A 17,026-nucleotide genomic window follows, 5' to 3' on the forward strand; every position below is an offset into this window, starting at 1 on the left:
AGGCTGGAGGAGCAGGCTACAGGAAATTTTGCAGAGGCGGGGTTCCATCAGAGAAGCTGATCTTCCCTTTGGAGGAAAGTCCCCTTCCATCACAACAGAAAACCTTCTACCTACAGGTCACGCGCGTGTGCAGTGTATTGCGTGTGTCTGATTCCGCCGTGTCTGCTCTTGTGGCCAGGGAGTGGGAAAGTTTGCACACTGCTCTGTAATAATGGTGCACAAAGGGGTGAAGACAAGGTATCTGTGACAAATCCGTATTTGTGACAGGAACACAAAGTGCAGAAGTCTGTGATTTCCGAGTAGAAAAGGGCAGAGTGCGATCATTTGGAGGGGCTTCTCAGAAGCGCTTGGCGCTGGCCTCATTTTGTTCCTGTATAAAATCAAATACCTGATTTCATATATGAGCACTTTTGAAAATCCCATCTTGTGCATCTTCTGAGGAGCAGAAAGAACGTCTTACTCTCGGGAAGAAGGATGTTTCTGAGAGCAAAGCATGAGACTCAGGGTCAGGACACCCGGGCTCTACTCCCAGCTGTGCCATGGAATCCATGTGCAACCTCAGGCAAGTCACCAAACACTCTATGCCTCAGCCTCTCTATCAGTAAAATGGGGATTCAGAGCAGATCAGTGTGGCTAGATTAATGAATGTTTCTTACACATTTCCAGGCAAGGTGCTACAGAAATGCAAAATAGTATTGTATGGGAATGAGCAGGAAAACATCCCTTTCTTCCCACTTAGATTTTAAAATGCAGCATTAAAAAAAAAAAAGCAGGTTTTTGGACAGTCTCTTTAAATTGTTAGGTTAAGCTTGCATAGGGATACAGCCCAGGGCTTGCTTGCAAGAGGACAGCAATAGCCATGCTAGAGTACTTGGGGAAAAAGCAAGCTCACTGCTCTTTTCCCAAGCTCCTGGACTGGACAGCTACATTCCATTAAGCTCTATTTTGCAGAAAAGATGATACAGTTTCTTCCCTAGAAAAATGTTTCCATTTTCATTTGTCAGCAGGTTTGTACGCGCCAGGAAAAAGCTGGTGAGAAATCATAGTTAACCTAGCCCAAATAACCTTTAAGAACCAGCGCATCTCATCTTCTGACAGTGAATATCATGAGGTGACTATTAAAAGATATAAATGAGAAAGATACACACACATAGCCCCTCTCCCCCACCCCCTGGCTCATTTGTTCATTAAAAAACAACAAACAAACAAACAAACAAACAACAAAAAAATCTATGGGGTCAGTTGATTTTTGTTTGAGAGATTCCAAACACAAGGGGTGAAATTCTGGCCCTACAGAAAGCCAGCACCTTCAGTGAGGCCAGGGATCACCCCAGCTGCTTGAGATGGTGGGGGATGTGGCGGGGTGCAGAAGGGAGTGAAAGAAGCTTTCTATATCAAGGGTTAACATAAGAAAATTACAAGCCAAATAATTTTGGCAGGAGGATTTCTGTTTCATGTTGATTCAGGGAGTTTCATCTAACTGCTGTTTTATGGCAGTTTAAACAGGACAAGAGCTGTTAGCGAAGCCCTTAAGGAAATTTGGCAAAAAAGCCCAACCAATTCCTGGTCCGAACCCCAGCTTGTGTAAATCAGTGCCACTCCATTGAAGTCAAGGGAGCTATGCTAATTTACACCAGCTCAGCTTCGGTCCTCTGCTCCTCCAAGAGTTCTAAGTATGTTTAAGGCAGACAAATCTAAATGCTAGTTTATAAATTAGGAGGTTCTTAGAAAATAATTTGTGGGTAAAGTTTTTAAAACGGCCTCATTCCCAGCGTGTTCACGATAGACAGTACTTTGGTTTGTGAGCTGGGTATTTAAAATTGGATTGTAAAGGGAACATTTAGATTCTGTGCCAGATTTCACTTGGTATATACAATTTTTTCCCTCCAGAAGTCTCCAGAGGTGGTTCTTATACCTAACACCACGGTCTTTGCAGAAGTGTTACGTTAACACAGTTTAAATTGTTTAATGTTTCAGACTTGGGTATACAACAAACGATTTTAGTTCAAGTTGATTTTAGCCCCAGTGGCCACTAATTTTTTGATTCCTCATTTCTGAGGCATTCAACCAGACAAACCCAGGGGCTGACTTTGTGGATACGCAACACCCACAATTCCCACTGAAAACAATGGCAGTTCAACGCGTCTGAAAGAACAGCTCCTAGATGTCTCAAGAGTTAGGATGGATGGTCCAGTGGTTAGGGCACTAGCTGGGACTTGGGTTCAAGTCCTTTTTCCACCTCAGCCTTCCTGTGTGAGCATGAGCGAGTCACAGGCTCTCTATGCCTCCCGTTCCCATTTGTATAATAGCACTGCCCTACCTCATAGGAGCGCGTGATGATAAACACAGTAAAGATTATGAGGGATCTCAAATCCTATAGTGATGGGGGCCATGTAAGTGCCTTAGATAGACACTCAAAAACAGGGGGACTTTAAGGTTGGGGGCCACTTCTGAAAATTTTGGCTTTTAATCTCTCTCCTGTAAAGTAGAGTTTGGGGCTCATTTTATGCATGTTGTGGGCCCCCAATTGATGTTTTAAAAAAAGTTTTATCCTTCAGGGATCACGTTTGCATCAAGGAAGCAAAACAAGCCCTTGTGATGTGACCACTGCATATTAAACTGACCTTAACTAATACTCACTTTTACTATGTGCTACCCCCACCAACCGCTGTACTCACATTTTGTCCTTTGCCATTTACTTCAATTGTAAATGCTGAAGCAGGAACTGTGTGCGCGCATTGACACACACACAAACACACACACACACACACACACACACACACACACCCCCTAGCACAATGATCAGGGCCTCTGGGTGCTACCACAATACATGTATTTAATAATAATAATGCCAAAAGAAAATCAAGTAGAAAACTTCCCATCCTTGATCTCCAGCCCAGTCCTGTGGCCTTTGGAGGGTTGGATCCTGATTTCTTCCTAACGCATCTCTCCAACTCTATCCCTAAAGAAACCTCTTTATGGTCCTTCCTACAACTGGCTGTTCAAAAGGTGGGGTATGCAGATCTGAAATTAACCTCGTTAACCAGGGAGCAGCCCTATGCCTGTATGCATCATGTGCAACAGTAATAACAGCTAGTGTTTAGCTTCCCCAAGCAGGAAGCAAAAAATAAAATAAAATAAAAAGCCCATCAGGCACAAGGAGTGGAGGTTTTATCAAGACTGTGAGGCTATTAATTTCTCTTAAGCTCGACACCACCCTATTGTCAGGGGGTGAAGGATACACCCAGGGCTTAGAGTACTTTGGGACCGTTCAGTTTCTTTAAATCATAATGACAAAGTGACCTGTCAGGCTGCCTGAACCTGAAGGACGTGACTGCTCGAAGGACAGAAGAAGAGTCAACGCTCTGGAACCAGAACATTCACTCGGGGGTTGAGGTTTGACAGTGGGGTTTACCGTTGATTGTTTAGCAAACAAATGGTTAGCCACAGAAAACACATTGGAAAGGGAATTGCAGAAGAGGTGAAGAAAAGAAAAACAACAGCTTTTTACAGATCAGCTGGGACAGTCATTCTTAGTATCCTGTTTGCTATTAATTCAGACATTCATGCTTGGATAGCAGCCCAGCTTCTCTTTCAATATGTGGGATCAGCAGATTGGCTGGAAAGAGTGAACAACTACAAGCATTTTGCACTTTTCCCATGCCTTGATCCGAAGCTCTCAAAGCACTTGGACTGAACAATCGCCAGGGGCAGCCCAGTATTGCTATTGTCAGCATGTAGGTGTGGATGCTGAAGCCCAGGAAGGTGAAGTGACTTGGTGAAGGTAAAATCAAATCCACTAGGACACAGAAATCTGAGCTCTCAAATCCCTTCCTCTGGTGACCCAGTCCCATAATCAGACCCAATGCCAGGAACAGAAGTCAGATGTCTTGGTTCCTAGTCCCTCACTCTGAGCACATGATCCAATGCTCTGTTCAAGAGCTGGAAATAGAACCCAGGAGTCCTGGCTCCCTGTCTCCTGATGTAACCATTGGATACTACTTCCTCCCTTAAAAGTATCCAGTTTGTCATATTGTAAAAATGCTAATAGCTTCAATCATCATCAAAACTAGCAAGAAATACTATGAAGGGGCAGGGACTGACAAACGCATTGAAACGTTAAATTTCGTAACTGTGAAACTTTCCTCCAACAATAAAAAGTTTCTCTTTCTGAAGTTAATCTTGGGAAACTGACCAGGAAGCTTGACACAGAGGGGCTGTTATACTCCATCACATCTTTGAAACACTCAGCTTGCCCTGACTCGTAACATATCTACCACCAGTGTGCAGTGGAGCGAAAACCCACAACCACAAGGCAACTATAGTTTTACTAGACATGGAGATGAATTCCTGGTAGCACCAGTACAAAAGCACCTATTTGCATTGCGAAAGAGTCAGAGGCCCATTGAGCCAAGTGCTGTAGGCATCCACTCAGAGGCAGTCCCTGCCCCAAGGAGTTTGCAATTTGAATAGACAGGCTTGGAAATGAAGAAAAGGGAAGTGACTTGCCCAAGGTCATCCAGCTGGCCAAGGGCACAAGCAGAAATAGAACCCAGGTCTCCTGGCTCCCAGCCCAGTTCCCTACCCTCTTTATCACATTGTCTCTCCACTTATCATTACTAAATGGCTATAAACACTTGGCTATAAGGACCAAGGAGTGCAATGAGCCTGTGTTTACCACTTGAGACCCCTGGACACCTTCTACATTGCATCATTGGCATCGTTCCCTTTTTGTAGAATGAGAAGTAAGAGTCTAGGGGGCATAGGCAGTGAATTATCTACAAGCGTGTGTGTGGGGAGAGCACCAGGGGAATTCCCTCCCCTTTTAAATGATCAGCTCCAAGGTTCTAAATGACCATCTCTCAGACAGGCATTGCATTTGCAACCCCCCTGCCCTCCCACATTCTGTGAGCTGCATCATCACTCAGTTTAGCTCCATTTGCAGCTTGGAGACCTTTATATGGGTTTCTCTGCTCCCCTCCGCTGGAGGTTTCACCCATAAATCACCCAACGGGAAGATAGAAAAGGACACAGGAAATGACTCTGCTTGCAAATAGCTTCTTCATGTCATCTAATGTTGGCCCCCTAAAGAGCCTAAGCTTCCTATATCACCACCTGACACACTGCTGCCAGCAAAGAGCTGAGTCAGCAGATAACGGCTAAGGATTACAGCCCCTCGTAAAGCCCAACGTTAAAAAATTGTAGGAAGTTCGGGGCATAAAGACTGGAGACAAAGCGTTTGGAATCAGCATCGACTTTAGAGCAACGGGGATTTCGAATAGATCTCGGGTTTTTCCTGGCCTACAATTATATGGGAATTAACTCCCCTCTCCCTCAGTCCCAGCTCTCCCAGACCAACACAGAGGAAGGGCTGTGGCTGTTCTCACACACACACACACACACACACACACACACACACACACAAAGCAGCCAGGGCATCTTCAAACAGCTCCACTTGCTCAGCTTTCATTTCAGCCATCAGCTCCCAACTGCCCTGTTTTAAGTCCTCCACACACTCACTCCAGCCAACCTCATGGACTTAGTCTCCCCTCCTTCTCTCCCTGCTCAATCAGCACTGGCCTCATCTTTGCATCCCTCCCTGCTCCCTTCTCAATGCTGCTGGTGCGAGAGCCTTCTCCTCAGCAGCTCCTGCCATCGAGAACAGTTTCCCTGTCTCTCTGACCCAAAGACTACCCCATTTCAAAACTCAGAAGATAACAAATGGTTCTTTCTTTGCTTACACCTATTTCAGTCTCTCTTGCTATTTGTTACAGTGGAACCTAGAGGCCCCAACCAAGCTCAGGGAACCATCGTGCTGGATGTTGCACAGACACATCAGAGAGAGCCCCTGCCACAAAGAGTTTAGGATCCAAACAAACAGAACAAAAAGAGCATGAGAAGGGAATCGGTTGCGTGAATAGATTTTTCTATTCACACCCAGCAGGTCAGCAGCAGAGGCAGGAATAGAACCCATCTCTCATGACTCCCAGTCCACTACTCTATCCACTAGGTCATGCTTCCTCAAGGCCCCAGTCTCTGTTATTCTGGGATAAACTTTAATCCCTAAAGGCCTGCTGGGGAGCAGCAATAAATCAAGCTATAGAACATGCAAACAATTTGTTTCTCCTTTACAAATGCAGTCACATTGTATAATGAACTCTGCACACAACAACATGAAACACCCATCGTTCGTTTGCTCTCATGTGGATTTATCTTCAAAACCATGCCTGAAAATTATGGCTTGGATCCCGCATTCTGGCACATGCAGGCAGACCCCTGTGCCCACGCAGAATCCCATTGAAGCACATGGAGTTTGCCCAAGCAGGATGGGGGCCTGTGCATGTATCACAAACACAGACACCTTTGCATCCACTGTCAAAGCGCATTATCTCCCTAATGAAAGCGAACAAAATGTTTTCCTGGAACGGCTGCAAAGTCAGATTTACTGGGAGTCTGGGACTGTCCAGATCTGCAAACTCCAGAGACACTATTCTGCATGTTGGAGCAGAGGTATTATAAATAGCCCTAGTAATTATTTCTGTAACAAAACAACGTTTCTGTAACCATTTTACTCTATTATCACATGTACATTAACAGACACCACAGACATGACCAAGCAAATGAGTTCCATTTACAAGTTCTTCTCCGAACAAACCAGACCATTCCTGTGTTTCACATTTGGTTTGCATTAAAAAGAGATGCCTTCTCTGCATCTGATACACTGTAGGATCCAGATCAACTGTACCACCAAATGCACTTGGATCACTGATTATTTGGTAATCAGAGTCAAGGGACAGGGAGCCAAGAGGGCACCAGGGCAGAGTATTAGAAAAGAAGGTTTGGAGAGCGAAGCATTCGGGTAGTCGGTGTTCTGCTATCACATACATGGGATCTAGATACACGCACACAGCTCTCGTTAACTCTGGTGGCGGTTAAAAGCTGAGATTCAAGAAAGAAGAGATTCCTGATTGAAAACAAGATTGAAATTTATAGGGCCAAATCATGAAGCTGGTGTAGATCAGTGAAGCTCCAATGGAGACACCAGCTGAGGATCTGGCCCCTATTGTCAAGGAATGCTAACAGTGGGTAGTGAAATTATCCCAGAAAGATTTATTTTTATACCATCCATTTCATGTGTGTAGCTTTCTGTGAACAAATGTTCAAAAGCGCCTAAGTGATTTAGAAGTCAAAGCCCAATTGTCAAGAGTGATTTGGGCACTTAAGAGCTTGAAGTTCCATTAACTTTCAAAAAGATTCAGGCTCCTAAATGCTCAAGTCCCTTTTAAAAATACAATTTAGGTCTTCAAGTCACTTTTGAACATTTTTCACTATATCCCTTATGGGATGCAAATTTAACAGATTTAAATTAAATTAAAATTGCCAATAGTGATTTAGAATAATTCAGCATTTCACAGCTAGATCATCTGTCTGCTTGGCATTGACTTCCACAGCTCATCCCAAAACAAAAATCACCCTTTCCCATGTGTAAAGATGAGTTTGGATGCAGCCTATGGAAGTCACATTCAAGGATTTTACACAATGTCTTCCCTATGTAATTACTCAGGGAGAGTGTGGGCGCATGTGTGTATAAGCACAGTTCTCATGTGTTGCTTTGGAAATATACCTACAAGACACAGCAACAGAAGGTTCTTATTGTTTCCTATTCTTATGGCAATCGGTAATCAGACCACATGCGACTTAAGGTGGAGAGGAAGTGACAAAACACAACCAGATGGTCTAGTCAGTCTCCAGCAGACATTTGACAACAGCTACACTCCAAAGAGAAGCTCTTCGAAGATTTGGTGCCGTTGATTTCTGCTTTGTCCATATTCTACCTTTTCCCAGTTGGAAGAGGGAATATTTCCATACTGGAGCAGATCTTTGGTCCATTGAGTCCATTAAACTTCCTGCACAAGGCTCACCCTGGAAAGGACCCGTGATGATCAAAATTGACAAGGATAAAGAACCCAGGAGATCACGTAATGGAAAATCATCTTTATGCTGGAGTCACAAATTACAGAGACTTCTGCTTGTATTCCATGGGTGGGAGAGATGTAAAGTGGCTTAAAGATGCTGATTCAATCTAACCCATTTCATCTAACAGAGCATGGCCTCCTTGATACAGGATGAAGTCAGCAATTCCATGGGAACAAGAAAGAAATGTACAATACTGGAAACAATCCATTTTCTCAAAGGAAACCCAAACAGGGTAATGTTTGAACAACATTAGGGACACTGCCAGTATTCAAGCGCTTGAGGCTTGCAGCCCAGGTAAGGCTAATGCTGGTGAATTGTGCCAAAGTGCTGGAGCAGAGAGGTAGGACAAGGTGATGTCTGAGCTAAAGTTCTCCATTGATCTTGACCCAAAGTGTGAGATGTAATTTAAAAACCAAAACACTATTTCATCAGCTCCACATCCATCACATCTCCCTCAAACATCTGGAGTGGACGCAACCCCACTTAACCTGTGGGAACAAAATCAAAAGGTTTATACTAGAGAAGGACACAAAGCAACCTTCCTGGATTCATACACTCCTGAATTCTGGGGTGGAATTTGGTTGTGGATCCAAACTTTTGCAGCTTGCTCCCACTTCTCCTGAAATAAACCGCTCATTTCCAAAACACACCTGCTCGCTCTTCTTTATTCACAGCCAGGTCTACGGTGACAATGTAGTTAATGTCTCTAAAAGCAGGCAGGGATGCAAACACAGGTACAAAAGAGAATTTTTCTCCCTCTAAATTCTAGCCTGAAACATATTGACATTTTGATTCTTTTTATTCAGAAGCATTCATGGTAACTGAGGTGGTGTAGGCAAGTCACTTAACCTTTCTCGGCCTCAGTTTCTCTATCTGTAAGCAGAGATATATTTCATGCTGTTAAATCACTTTGCTATCCTCAGACCCAAGGACCAGGAGAAGTGACAGATGTTTTTCTTAGCAGTAGGAGGCCTATCTTGCACTTAGAATGTTTCATCCAGAAATTCTTTACAAATTCATTTGCTAAGTGCATACAGGAAACACTTCATCCATCACTGCAATACAGCTACTTCTGGAGTGGAAAACAGCAGCTGTTGAACAGTGCAGCGCAACAAAGGAGGAATGTCTGAAATGGCAGGGTGAAATGTAGGTAGGCATTCACATAAGCTAAGGTCAGACATAACTTCAAAGGCAAGTAAACTCTTCAGAAGTGCTAGGTCAGGAGGTAAATTTAGTATAGTCCTAATATCACTGTGAGAAAGGGCTCAGTTGGCTGGCATAACTTTGTTGTAGACCTTATATTCCTTTATCTCATTACAGTACCAATGATCAGCACTATTCTCCTGGTCAAATTCATATCCCAACCATCCCATGCTCCTCCCAAGCAGCCGGTTAAGTTCTATCTAGACATTCGAGGAGGCAAGTAAATGCTTGGCTGAGTATCTTTGCTGCACACAGAGCACTCTCTCTTACCGCTCAATGATGATGTTGTTGCTCTGGAGGTCATCAGCTACCAGTTTCATTTGCTCCCGAAGCTCCTTCATTCTGATGAAGACACAAACAAGCCTCTTAACACACATGCTGTTTTGCTAGTGGGAGGGTTTCCTGCAGAAGGGAAATGGAAGTCCTCTTCTCTTCAGCAAGTCCTCACCCTCGGGTAGGAGAACAGCGTGTGCAAAAGTGAATGGCTTAACATCACGAAGAACACAAGAGAAACGTTCCCCAGCAGGAGGTGTAAGTAAGGCCCTACCAAATTCACGGCCATGAAAAACACATCATGGACCATGAAATCTGGTGTTTTGTGTTCTTTTACCTTCTACTAGAGAGATTTCACAAGGGAGACCAGCATTTCTCAAACTGGAGTCCAAACGACATTTGTGGGGGGTTGCAAGATTATTTTAGGGGGTCGCAGTTTTGCCACCCTTACTTCTGAGCTGCCTTCAGAGCTGGGTGGCCGGAGAACAGCAGCTGTTGGCCAGGCACCCCAGTTCTGAAGGTGGTGCCCTTCCAGCAGTAGTGCAGAAGTAAAGGTGGCAATACCATACCGTGCCATCCTTACTTCTGCACTGCTGCTGGCGGTGGCTCTGCCTTCAGAGCTGGGCTCCTGGCCAGCAGTTGCCGCTCTCCAGACACCCATCTCTGAAGGCAGCACCGCCACCAGCAGCAGCAGGGAAGAAGTGAGGGTGGCAGTACCACAACCCCCCCCCCCCAATAAGCTTGCAACCTCCCCACAACTCCTTTTTGGGTCAAGCCCCTTACAATTACAGCACTGTGAAATTTCAGATTTTAAATATCTGAAATCATGAAGTTTGCGATTTTTAAAGTCATATGGCCATGAATTTGGTAGGGCCCTAGGTATAAGGCAGTCCTGCGAGTACCAAGCACAGAGCTCCCCTTCTCAGACACCCCCCTCCATTCTGATTAGCAACTAGCTATTCTGGAGTTTCCTGCATTGCTTCTGAGAGCCCAACTTGACCTGCAGTCCCTTCCTCCCTCAACCTCTGTGCACCTGTGGGAGGGCTGGAAAGCTATCTGCTGGAGAACAAACAAGGCCTCCCTGCTCCTTCAAGTTCTCAAACCTGCTCTGTTCTGATACCCACCCCTAAAATCACCACCACCACCACCACACTTCATATTAAGGTTTCTTTTACAAACAATTCACAAAAGGTTAACAGCCATCTGAATATGGTTTCTCAATTGCTGAAGAGTCCAACAAGCTGCTTACAGCCACAGTTTATAACCATCGATAATGTCTTCTCCTGATGAGCGCCGGACCATTTATAAACACATACACATGTCTAACATGACATTTGTTAACCCCTCAAACCATTTATCAATATAAAAGGGGGACCATGAACTCTCATATGGCTGGTAGTGGTCCCTAGCCCAAACCAACCATAGCCGGACTCTGGGGAAGTTTATGATTCAGGCCTATTCCCTATGCATAAGGGAACTTGTCATGGTGCACACACCTTAGGCCCTTCTCATTGGTTCTGGACATGTTCCAGCTCCCTTCTCTCCTGTCACCCACCTGGACTCACCTAAGTACCATCTCCTGATGTGCTAGATTCATGTACATTGGTGGGGGTGCAGAAGAGCCCTGGGCTAAATTCGGTTTCTCCTGCAGAATTCTCTGAGGTAACTTGTCCAAAGCCTGTGAAAGAGAAGGAAACTTTACAGCCTGCAAATGACATGCTATTTCCTATATTTAACTCTAGCATCTTCCATGCTTAGAGGTTTTAACAGCAAGGGGGTTTTAAACGCTGAAATAGAGTCATGTGCAGATAACCAGGGCCATCAATAAACCTCTCCATGGAAAGTAAAATAAAAATAGCAGATGGACCAGGGCACCTGTTCTGTGTCTACATCATAAAGTGCCAGAGAATGCATCCGAAAAACACTAGGCAGGCAGCTCATCATGTTTATAACTGTTACTTCAGACTGTGATCAACTGGAAGTGGCAACTATTACTGCTAGGCTGCTATTCACTTGGGGGGAGGGTGGGAGGAGGTGTTCATTGTTTCCAGTCCACTGGATACCCAGGACCTGCCATTACATACCCTGTTCAGTTAAGAGATCAACTCATCATACTCAACCATCAGCTACAAAGAAATTTGGCAGCATATTAATGAAATTCTCAATGAGGGGGAAAAAAAAACCCACAAGAGTCATCAGAAGTGTCACCCTCATGAAATTACAGACTGTATGTTGTATCGTGTAGGATACGGGCCCAGTACCGAAAGTCACTGGGATAACAACTTGTTAGCAGAGACTTAATTTGCTAATTTTTTTTTTTTTAAAGTGTGAGCGTGTTGCAGGCTAATAGTCTGAACACAGGATTAGGAGCCAGGAATGAGTGCATTCTAATCCCACTGCTAACACCAACTCACTATGTGATTTTGCTCAAGTCACTTGGGACCAAATTTTCAAAAACACTTAAGTGACACAGGAGCCGAGGTCCCATTGACTTTTGAAAGCGTTACCCACTTCACCTTGCTCTTCTGCAGGTTTTCCCCACCTATAAAATGAAGACTAACGCTATTCCTCTACTTATAGCACAGGGGATTGGTATGCACTTTGAAGATTACAAGTGCAAGATACTAGCTTGATTTTAAAAAGTCTACACTGTAATATCCATCTTCTGAGCAGAGAGGGTTTTAGAATAAACACGGTACGTTATGGAGGCACTCCTGGCATCCCATCATCTCCACACTACAAGCTGCTATAGAATTGCTGACTTTCTTCAAATGCTCTCTCATCTCCCAGATTTTCCTATTGAGAAAAAACAAAACAAAAACAAAAACTCCAGTCAAATATTTGGCAAGAATGAGAACTTTGATTTCCCCCCCATCCCTTCTGAAAACCATATTGGATTTGGGTTAAAATCCTACAGGGAAGCAGGTGAATGGCTCTTGGTGTCACATCCATGTTATAATTACAGTCATGCCTCTATGTTCTTAGGCAAGGCTGTCCAAAGAGGACTAGCAGTAAACTAAAGGGGAAAACGGATCCTGTGTGGAGGATGCACACACCTCGCACCAAATTTTACTTTAAAAGGCTACTTAAGTTTGTAATTAACAATGGCTGTTCTCTTCTCTCTGTGCCTGATCCAGTAGAAAGCCTCCCTTTGACTTCAATGGGCTTTAGATCAGGCCCTATGTGCTTAATTCCCCCACAGACAATAATCAAGGAAAATAGGCATTGCCTAAAAGTAACAACAGCACTTCTGTAGCATCCATGAGTCTCCAAGCAATAAACTAAACCTTACTATGATGAGGTCAACATTACAGCTGAGGAATTTGAAGCAAAGAGAAGCCAAGTGACTTGCCTGAAGTCACACAGGACATCAGTGACTGAGCTGGGAATAGCACCTTAGGGTGCGTCTACATCGCACATGAAACCAGGGCTCCGACTCAGGTTTGAGTCCAAGCCCTGCTGCCGTCCACACATAAAGGAGTCCGACTTGGGTCAGCAGGCACTTACGACCAGGGTCCTAGGACCCAACGAGGGGGGTGGGTCAGAGCCAGAGTCCTGCATGACTTGGGTTCAAGCCCTGTCATTCTGCAAGGTGGACTCCAGTCAAGCTGCAAACCCAAGTCAGAAGGGCTGCGTAGTGTGCTATGGAGGCGTCAGCAAAGCTGTGAGACCCAGCTCCAGCGACTGTAAACCCAGGTTAACAATGCAGTATAGATGCTCAAGCACAGGCTTGGAAACACCTCGTGCACAAGCCTGGGTCCCACAGACCTGGTTTTCTGAGGCAGTATAGACATACCCATAGAGTCCTGATTTCTGGGCCCCTATTTTAGGGCCAAATATAGCTTACCTTATTCCTGCATTATTAGTAGCAGTTTTATGGTCAAGCGAAGAGGCCCCAGTCAAGGATCAGAGTTACGTTGCGCTAGGCACTGTGCAGACAAGGAACTAGAGTAGTCAGTAGTCTCTGCCCCAAAGAGCTCAGATCACTCCCAGTCAGTGGGATCACTTGTTTGATCAAGATGAGCAGAACGATTAGCGTCGAGTCATGAAATCCCCCTCCAATGGAGCCGTTCACACAACCGGGGTGGACAGATCTCAATATTTGGTCAGAGAAACAGCTGCCATATGCAGATTACCAACAGCATCACTGGTGTGTTTCAGACCAAGAATCTGTCTACAACTTTTGGGAGACTCACCCTGTTGCCACCTGTGCTACGTGCCTGAGTGCAAAGGTGCCTCGCAGTAGACAGACGTGACACAGATGAAACCCTCATCATTATGGAAAGAGGTTGTATGTTTGTTCTGGCTTTATTTTTGTTCATTGAAAGCGAACGGTGCAATCCCCAGGAAAGACCCATCACCCCATAGAACCCAACCTACTAAACAAGGACAAATCCAAAACAAGCCAATTAGAAATGAAGTGAAAGTAAAAAAACAACTCTGACCTCAAACTATAGAAATACACCAGGAGAGAAAAGAAAAACAAGAGGAGTCTTTAAAAAAAAACAAAAAACAAAAAAACCAAAAACAAAAACACCAACAAAAAAATCTGCATCCATGCAAATCCCACTTAAATCTAAATGAGACTGATGTGTTGCCAAGGCCTCATGCTGTCCCCTCTGCAAAGGGGTAAAAATCATCCTCAGAGGAAAAAACTCCCACTGACGTCAACGAGAGATTTAACTGCAGAGGGAATGGGGACTGCAGGATTGTATCCATTATTATGTTCAAGAACTCCTTTGCCCACCATTGAAATGCAGCCACTTCAGGGGTACGGGATTGCAGCTAGTCAGAACTGCTACACAGCACAGGATTAGAAAAAAGGTAGGGAAGGAGGGCACCTAAAGAGGTTGTCTAGTCCAGTGATTCTCAACCAGGGCTACGTGTACCCCTGGGGTACATCAACTCATCTAGCTATCTGCCTAGTTTACAACAAGCTACATAAAAAGCACTAGCAAAGTCAGTACTAACTAAAATTTCATACAGACAATGACTTGTTTATACTGCTCTATATACTACACACTGAAATACAAGTACATTTCTATTCCAATTGATTTATTTTATAATTATATGGTAAAAATGAGAAAATAAGCCATTTTTCAGTACTAGTGTTCTGTGACACTTTGTCTGATTTTTGTAAGCAAATAATTTTTAAGTGAGGTGAAACTCGGGGGTACGCAAGGCAAACCAGACTCCTGAAAGGGGTACAATAGAGTGGAAAGGTTGAGAGCCACTGGCCTAGTCCGTTTCTTCAAGGAGGTACCTTGTGCATCCTGCCCAACAGTGTGTGGGGGAGAAATAAAATGGTAGCCAAGGACACCAAGGCAGATGCCCGTTCCTGAAAAAGATGTCCTAGGGCTTTTTGAGATCTACCTACAGGAGGTTTGAGCTTCACTACCAGGCTTTTCCTAAAAGTTTCCCCACACAGTAAACCTCACTGAACTCGATTCCACCTCAGAAACAGAGGGGCAAAACCACAAGCAAGTTCTAATGCTGTTAGAGAAAATCAATCCCACCCACACCTAAAGCCTTGGGGAGAAGATACACCACTTTAAAAGCAACTTTGCAATAAAAACCCAACCTCGGCAACAGCCACAACTAAGTAACTCCCTTTTTTTGCTGTAATAAGTCACTGTGCAGCACTCAATCACTGCAGGGCAATTTGCTCTTTGCTGTATTCCCCAAACACCATTTAACATAAAATCATTCTTTGTAAGTGGAGCTCTCTGTCTTAAAAGCAGCCTCGTTGTGGTACATGAAACCCTCCTGTTAAGTGAACTAAGAAATCAGCCACTTGAAGGGAAGCTGAGGCAGTTTTGAACTGGGAGGGATGGTCTGGATTTTTTTTTTTTTAATGCTGCCATGTGTGCGTTTAATTTAGAGGTGTGATGGGATAGTCAGGGAAATCACCCCCTTTTCTTTTCTCCCTCAACTCCAACTGGTCAGAACTTACCCAGCCAGGGAATTAATTTTCTCTTCCTCTTACCCACCTATAACTTTTTCCTGTGCTCTGGGTTTACTTAGACCCTGGTCAGCCAATTGGACAGAGCACTGGACTGGGACTCTGCAGACCTGGTTCTGATTCTGCTACTTCCCTGCTGGTTGACCTTGGGCAAGTCACTTAACTCTCCCCAGGCCTCCGTTTCCCCATCTGTAAAATGAGGATAGCGATATTGCCCTCCTTTGTAAATGCACTTTGAAACCTACTGATGAACAATGCCATATAAAAGAGCTGGGTATTTATTATTACCCTGTAACGACTTACACACATGCTTAAAGCTTATTGACACCATAAATAGCTCCACTGATGTTAGCTAGGGCCCTAGACTGTAAGCTCTTTCAGACAGGAAATGGGTTGTTATGCGAATGTACAGCACCTACCACAATGAGGCTCTGATCCCTGACCGGGGCCTCTAGGCGCTACTGCAATACAAATTAGTGTAATAATAAACATAGGAAACATATTAGAACTAGGGGTGGATCCTCAACCCCAGGATCCAAACTCCAGAGATAAGCACGGTCAGCCAAACTCAGACCCTGCATCCAAACAATCCAAAAGCTGGGGGTCAGAATCTGAATTTAAATCCAGTCTTTCCCATTCAGGTTCTTTGGATTCAGACCATCACAGAAATAGATACAGGCTAGAACATGGAGCCAGGATTCAGACTCAGGCTTGTCTCTGAATTACATCCATCCACACCATTAGGTTCATCACTGGCAGGGCCTCTCCACCATGCTTCTTAATAAGCTCCTCTACAGAGCAATGGTTGAGAAATTCTTGGCACAGGATAGAAACACAAGACAGGCAGTAGCAGCCTTAGAGGGTTTCTTACTAACTTTGTGGCTTATTACTATTTCCTCGCCAGCCCTAATGGGAGGTACTAGTAAAATATCTTGAGCCAAGCCCCGCCATTAGTGTAATTCTTGGAGACCTTTAGCAGCTACAAGAGGTTCTTGGAGGGATGACTACATATTGGTGTTCACAGGAATCAAAGCCCCTGCACCATGATGATCCCAACCCACGATTATTAACACAGAGACTGCTCCCAAAGTACCAGCTCTGGTTACAAGAACCCGGATATCTGGTGTAACACACAGGACACAAGTGAAGAAAAGAGCACGGCCATTACCTCGTTATGCTCCCATGGGTGGCCAGCACAACTTGATATTTCTGTATGCAGTCCTCCTGGAAAACTGACAGGACCTTCTTGGCCAAATGCCCTAAATTCAGCCTGAAATGGTTGGGGGAGAGGAAAAAAAGAAAATGAGCATTATTTGGGTGGGATTCAGTACCATCGCTAAAGTAACTTGAGCGCTGAAATAGTCTCCAGAAAGGAAAGAGTCGGAGGGGGCGGGGGAGGAAGGTACTGCACTTTCTGAAGGGATGGCAAATTCTGCCGTGGCGTAAAAACAAACGAGTCCTAGGCAAACTTTTGTAGGAGAACTCTCTTTAGTGGAAGATTTTCCAAAACCATCTAAGAGATTTAGGAGCACAAGTCCTACTGAAAGCTAGTAGGACTTGTGCTCCTAAATCCCACAGGTGCTTTTGAAAATCTCCACCTTCAAGTTTAAT

At 44.5% G+C, this 17,026-nt stretch overlaps 1 protein-coding gene across 5 annotated transcripts in view; it reads right to left on the reverse strand.

Moving 5' to 3' along the window:
- Positions 1–6,554: 6,554 nt before the first annotated feature.
- Positions 6,555–17,026, reverse strand: part of IKBKE (inhibitor of nuclear factor kappa B kinase subunit epsilon) — a 40,293-nt gene continuing 29,821 nt past the window's right edge. For 3 of the 5 annotated variants that reach the window (XM_043500672.1, XM_038379529.2, XM_038379530.2), the window contains exons 17-21: positions 16,584–16,685; positions 12,153–12,249; positions 11,019–11,131; positions 9,451–9,522; positions 6,555–8,465 (exon numbers count right to left, since the gene is read on the reverse strand). In XM_043500672.1, the coding sequence (XP_043356607.1) occupies positions 8,432–8,465; positions 9,451–9,522; positions 11,019–11,131; positions 12,153–12,249; positions 16,584–16,685 (418 nt within the window). In that variant the 3' untranslated portion in view covers positions 6,555–8,431. Of the gene's footprint in view, positions 8,466–9,450; positions 9,630–11,008; positions 11,132–12,152; positions 12,250–16,583; positions 16,686–17,026 lie in introns of those variants that run through there. The other 2 variants (XR_006276560.1, XM_038379533.2) reach the window with 2 other exon arrangements.

The sequence above is a fragment of the Dermochelys coriacea genome, chromosome 21 (assembly GCF_009764565.3).
Source record: "Dermochelys coriacea isolate rDerCor1 chromosome 21, rDerCor1.pri.v4, whole genome shotgun sequence".
In the NCBI taxonomy this organism is placed as follows: Eukaryota; Metazoa; Chordata; order Testudines; family Dermochelyidae; genus Dermochelys; species Dermochelys coriacea.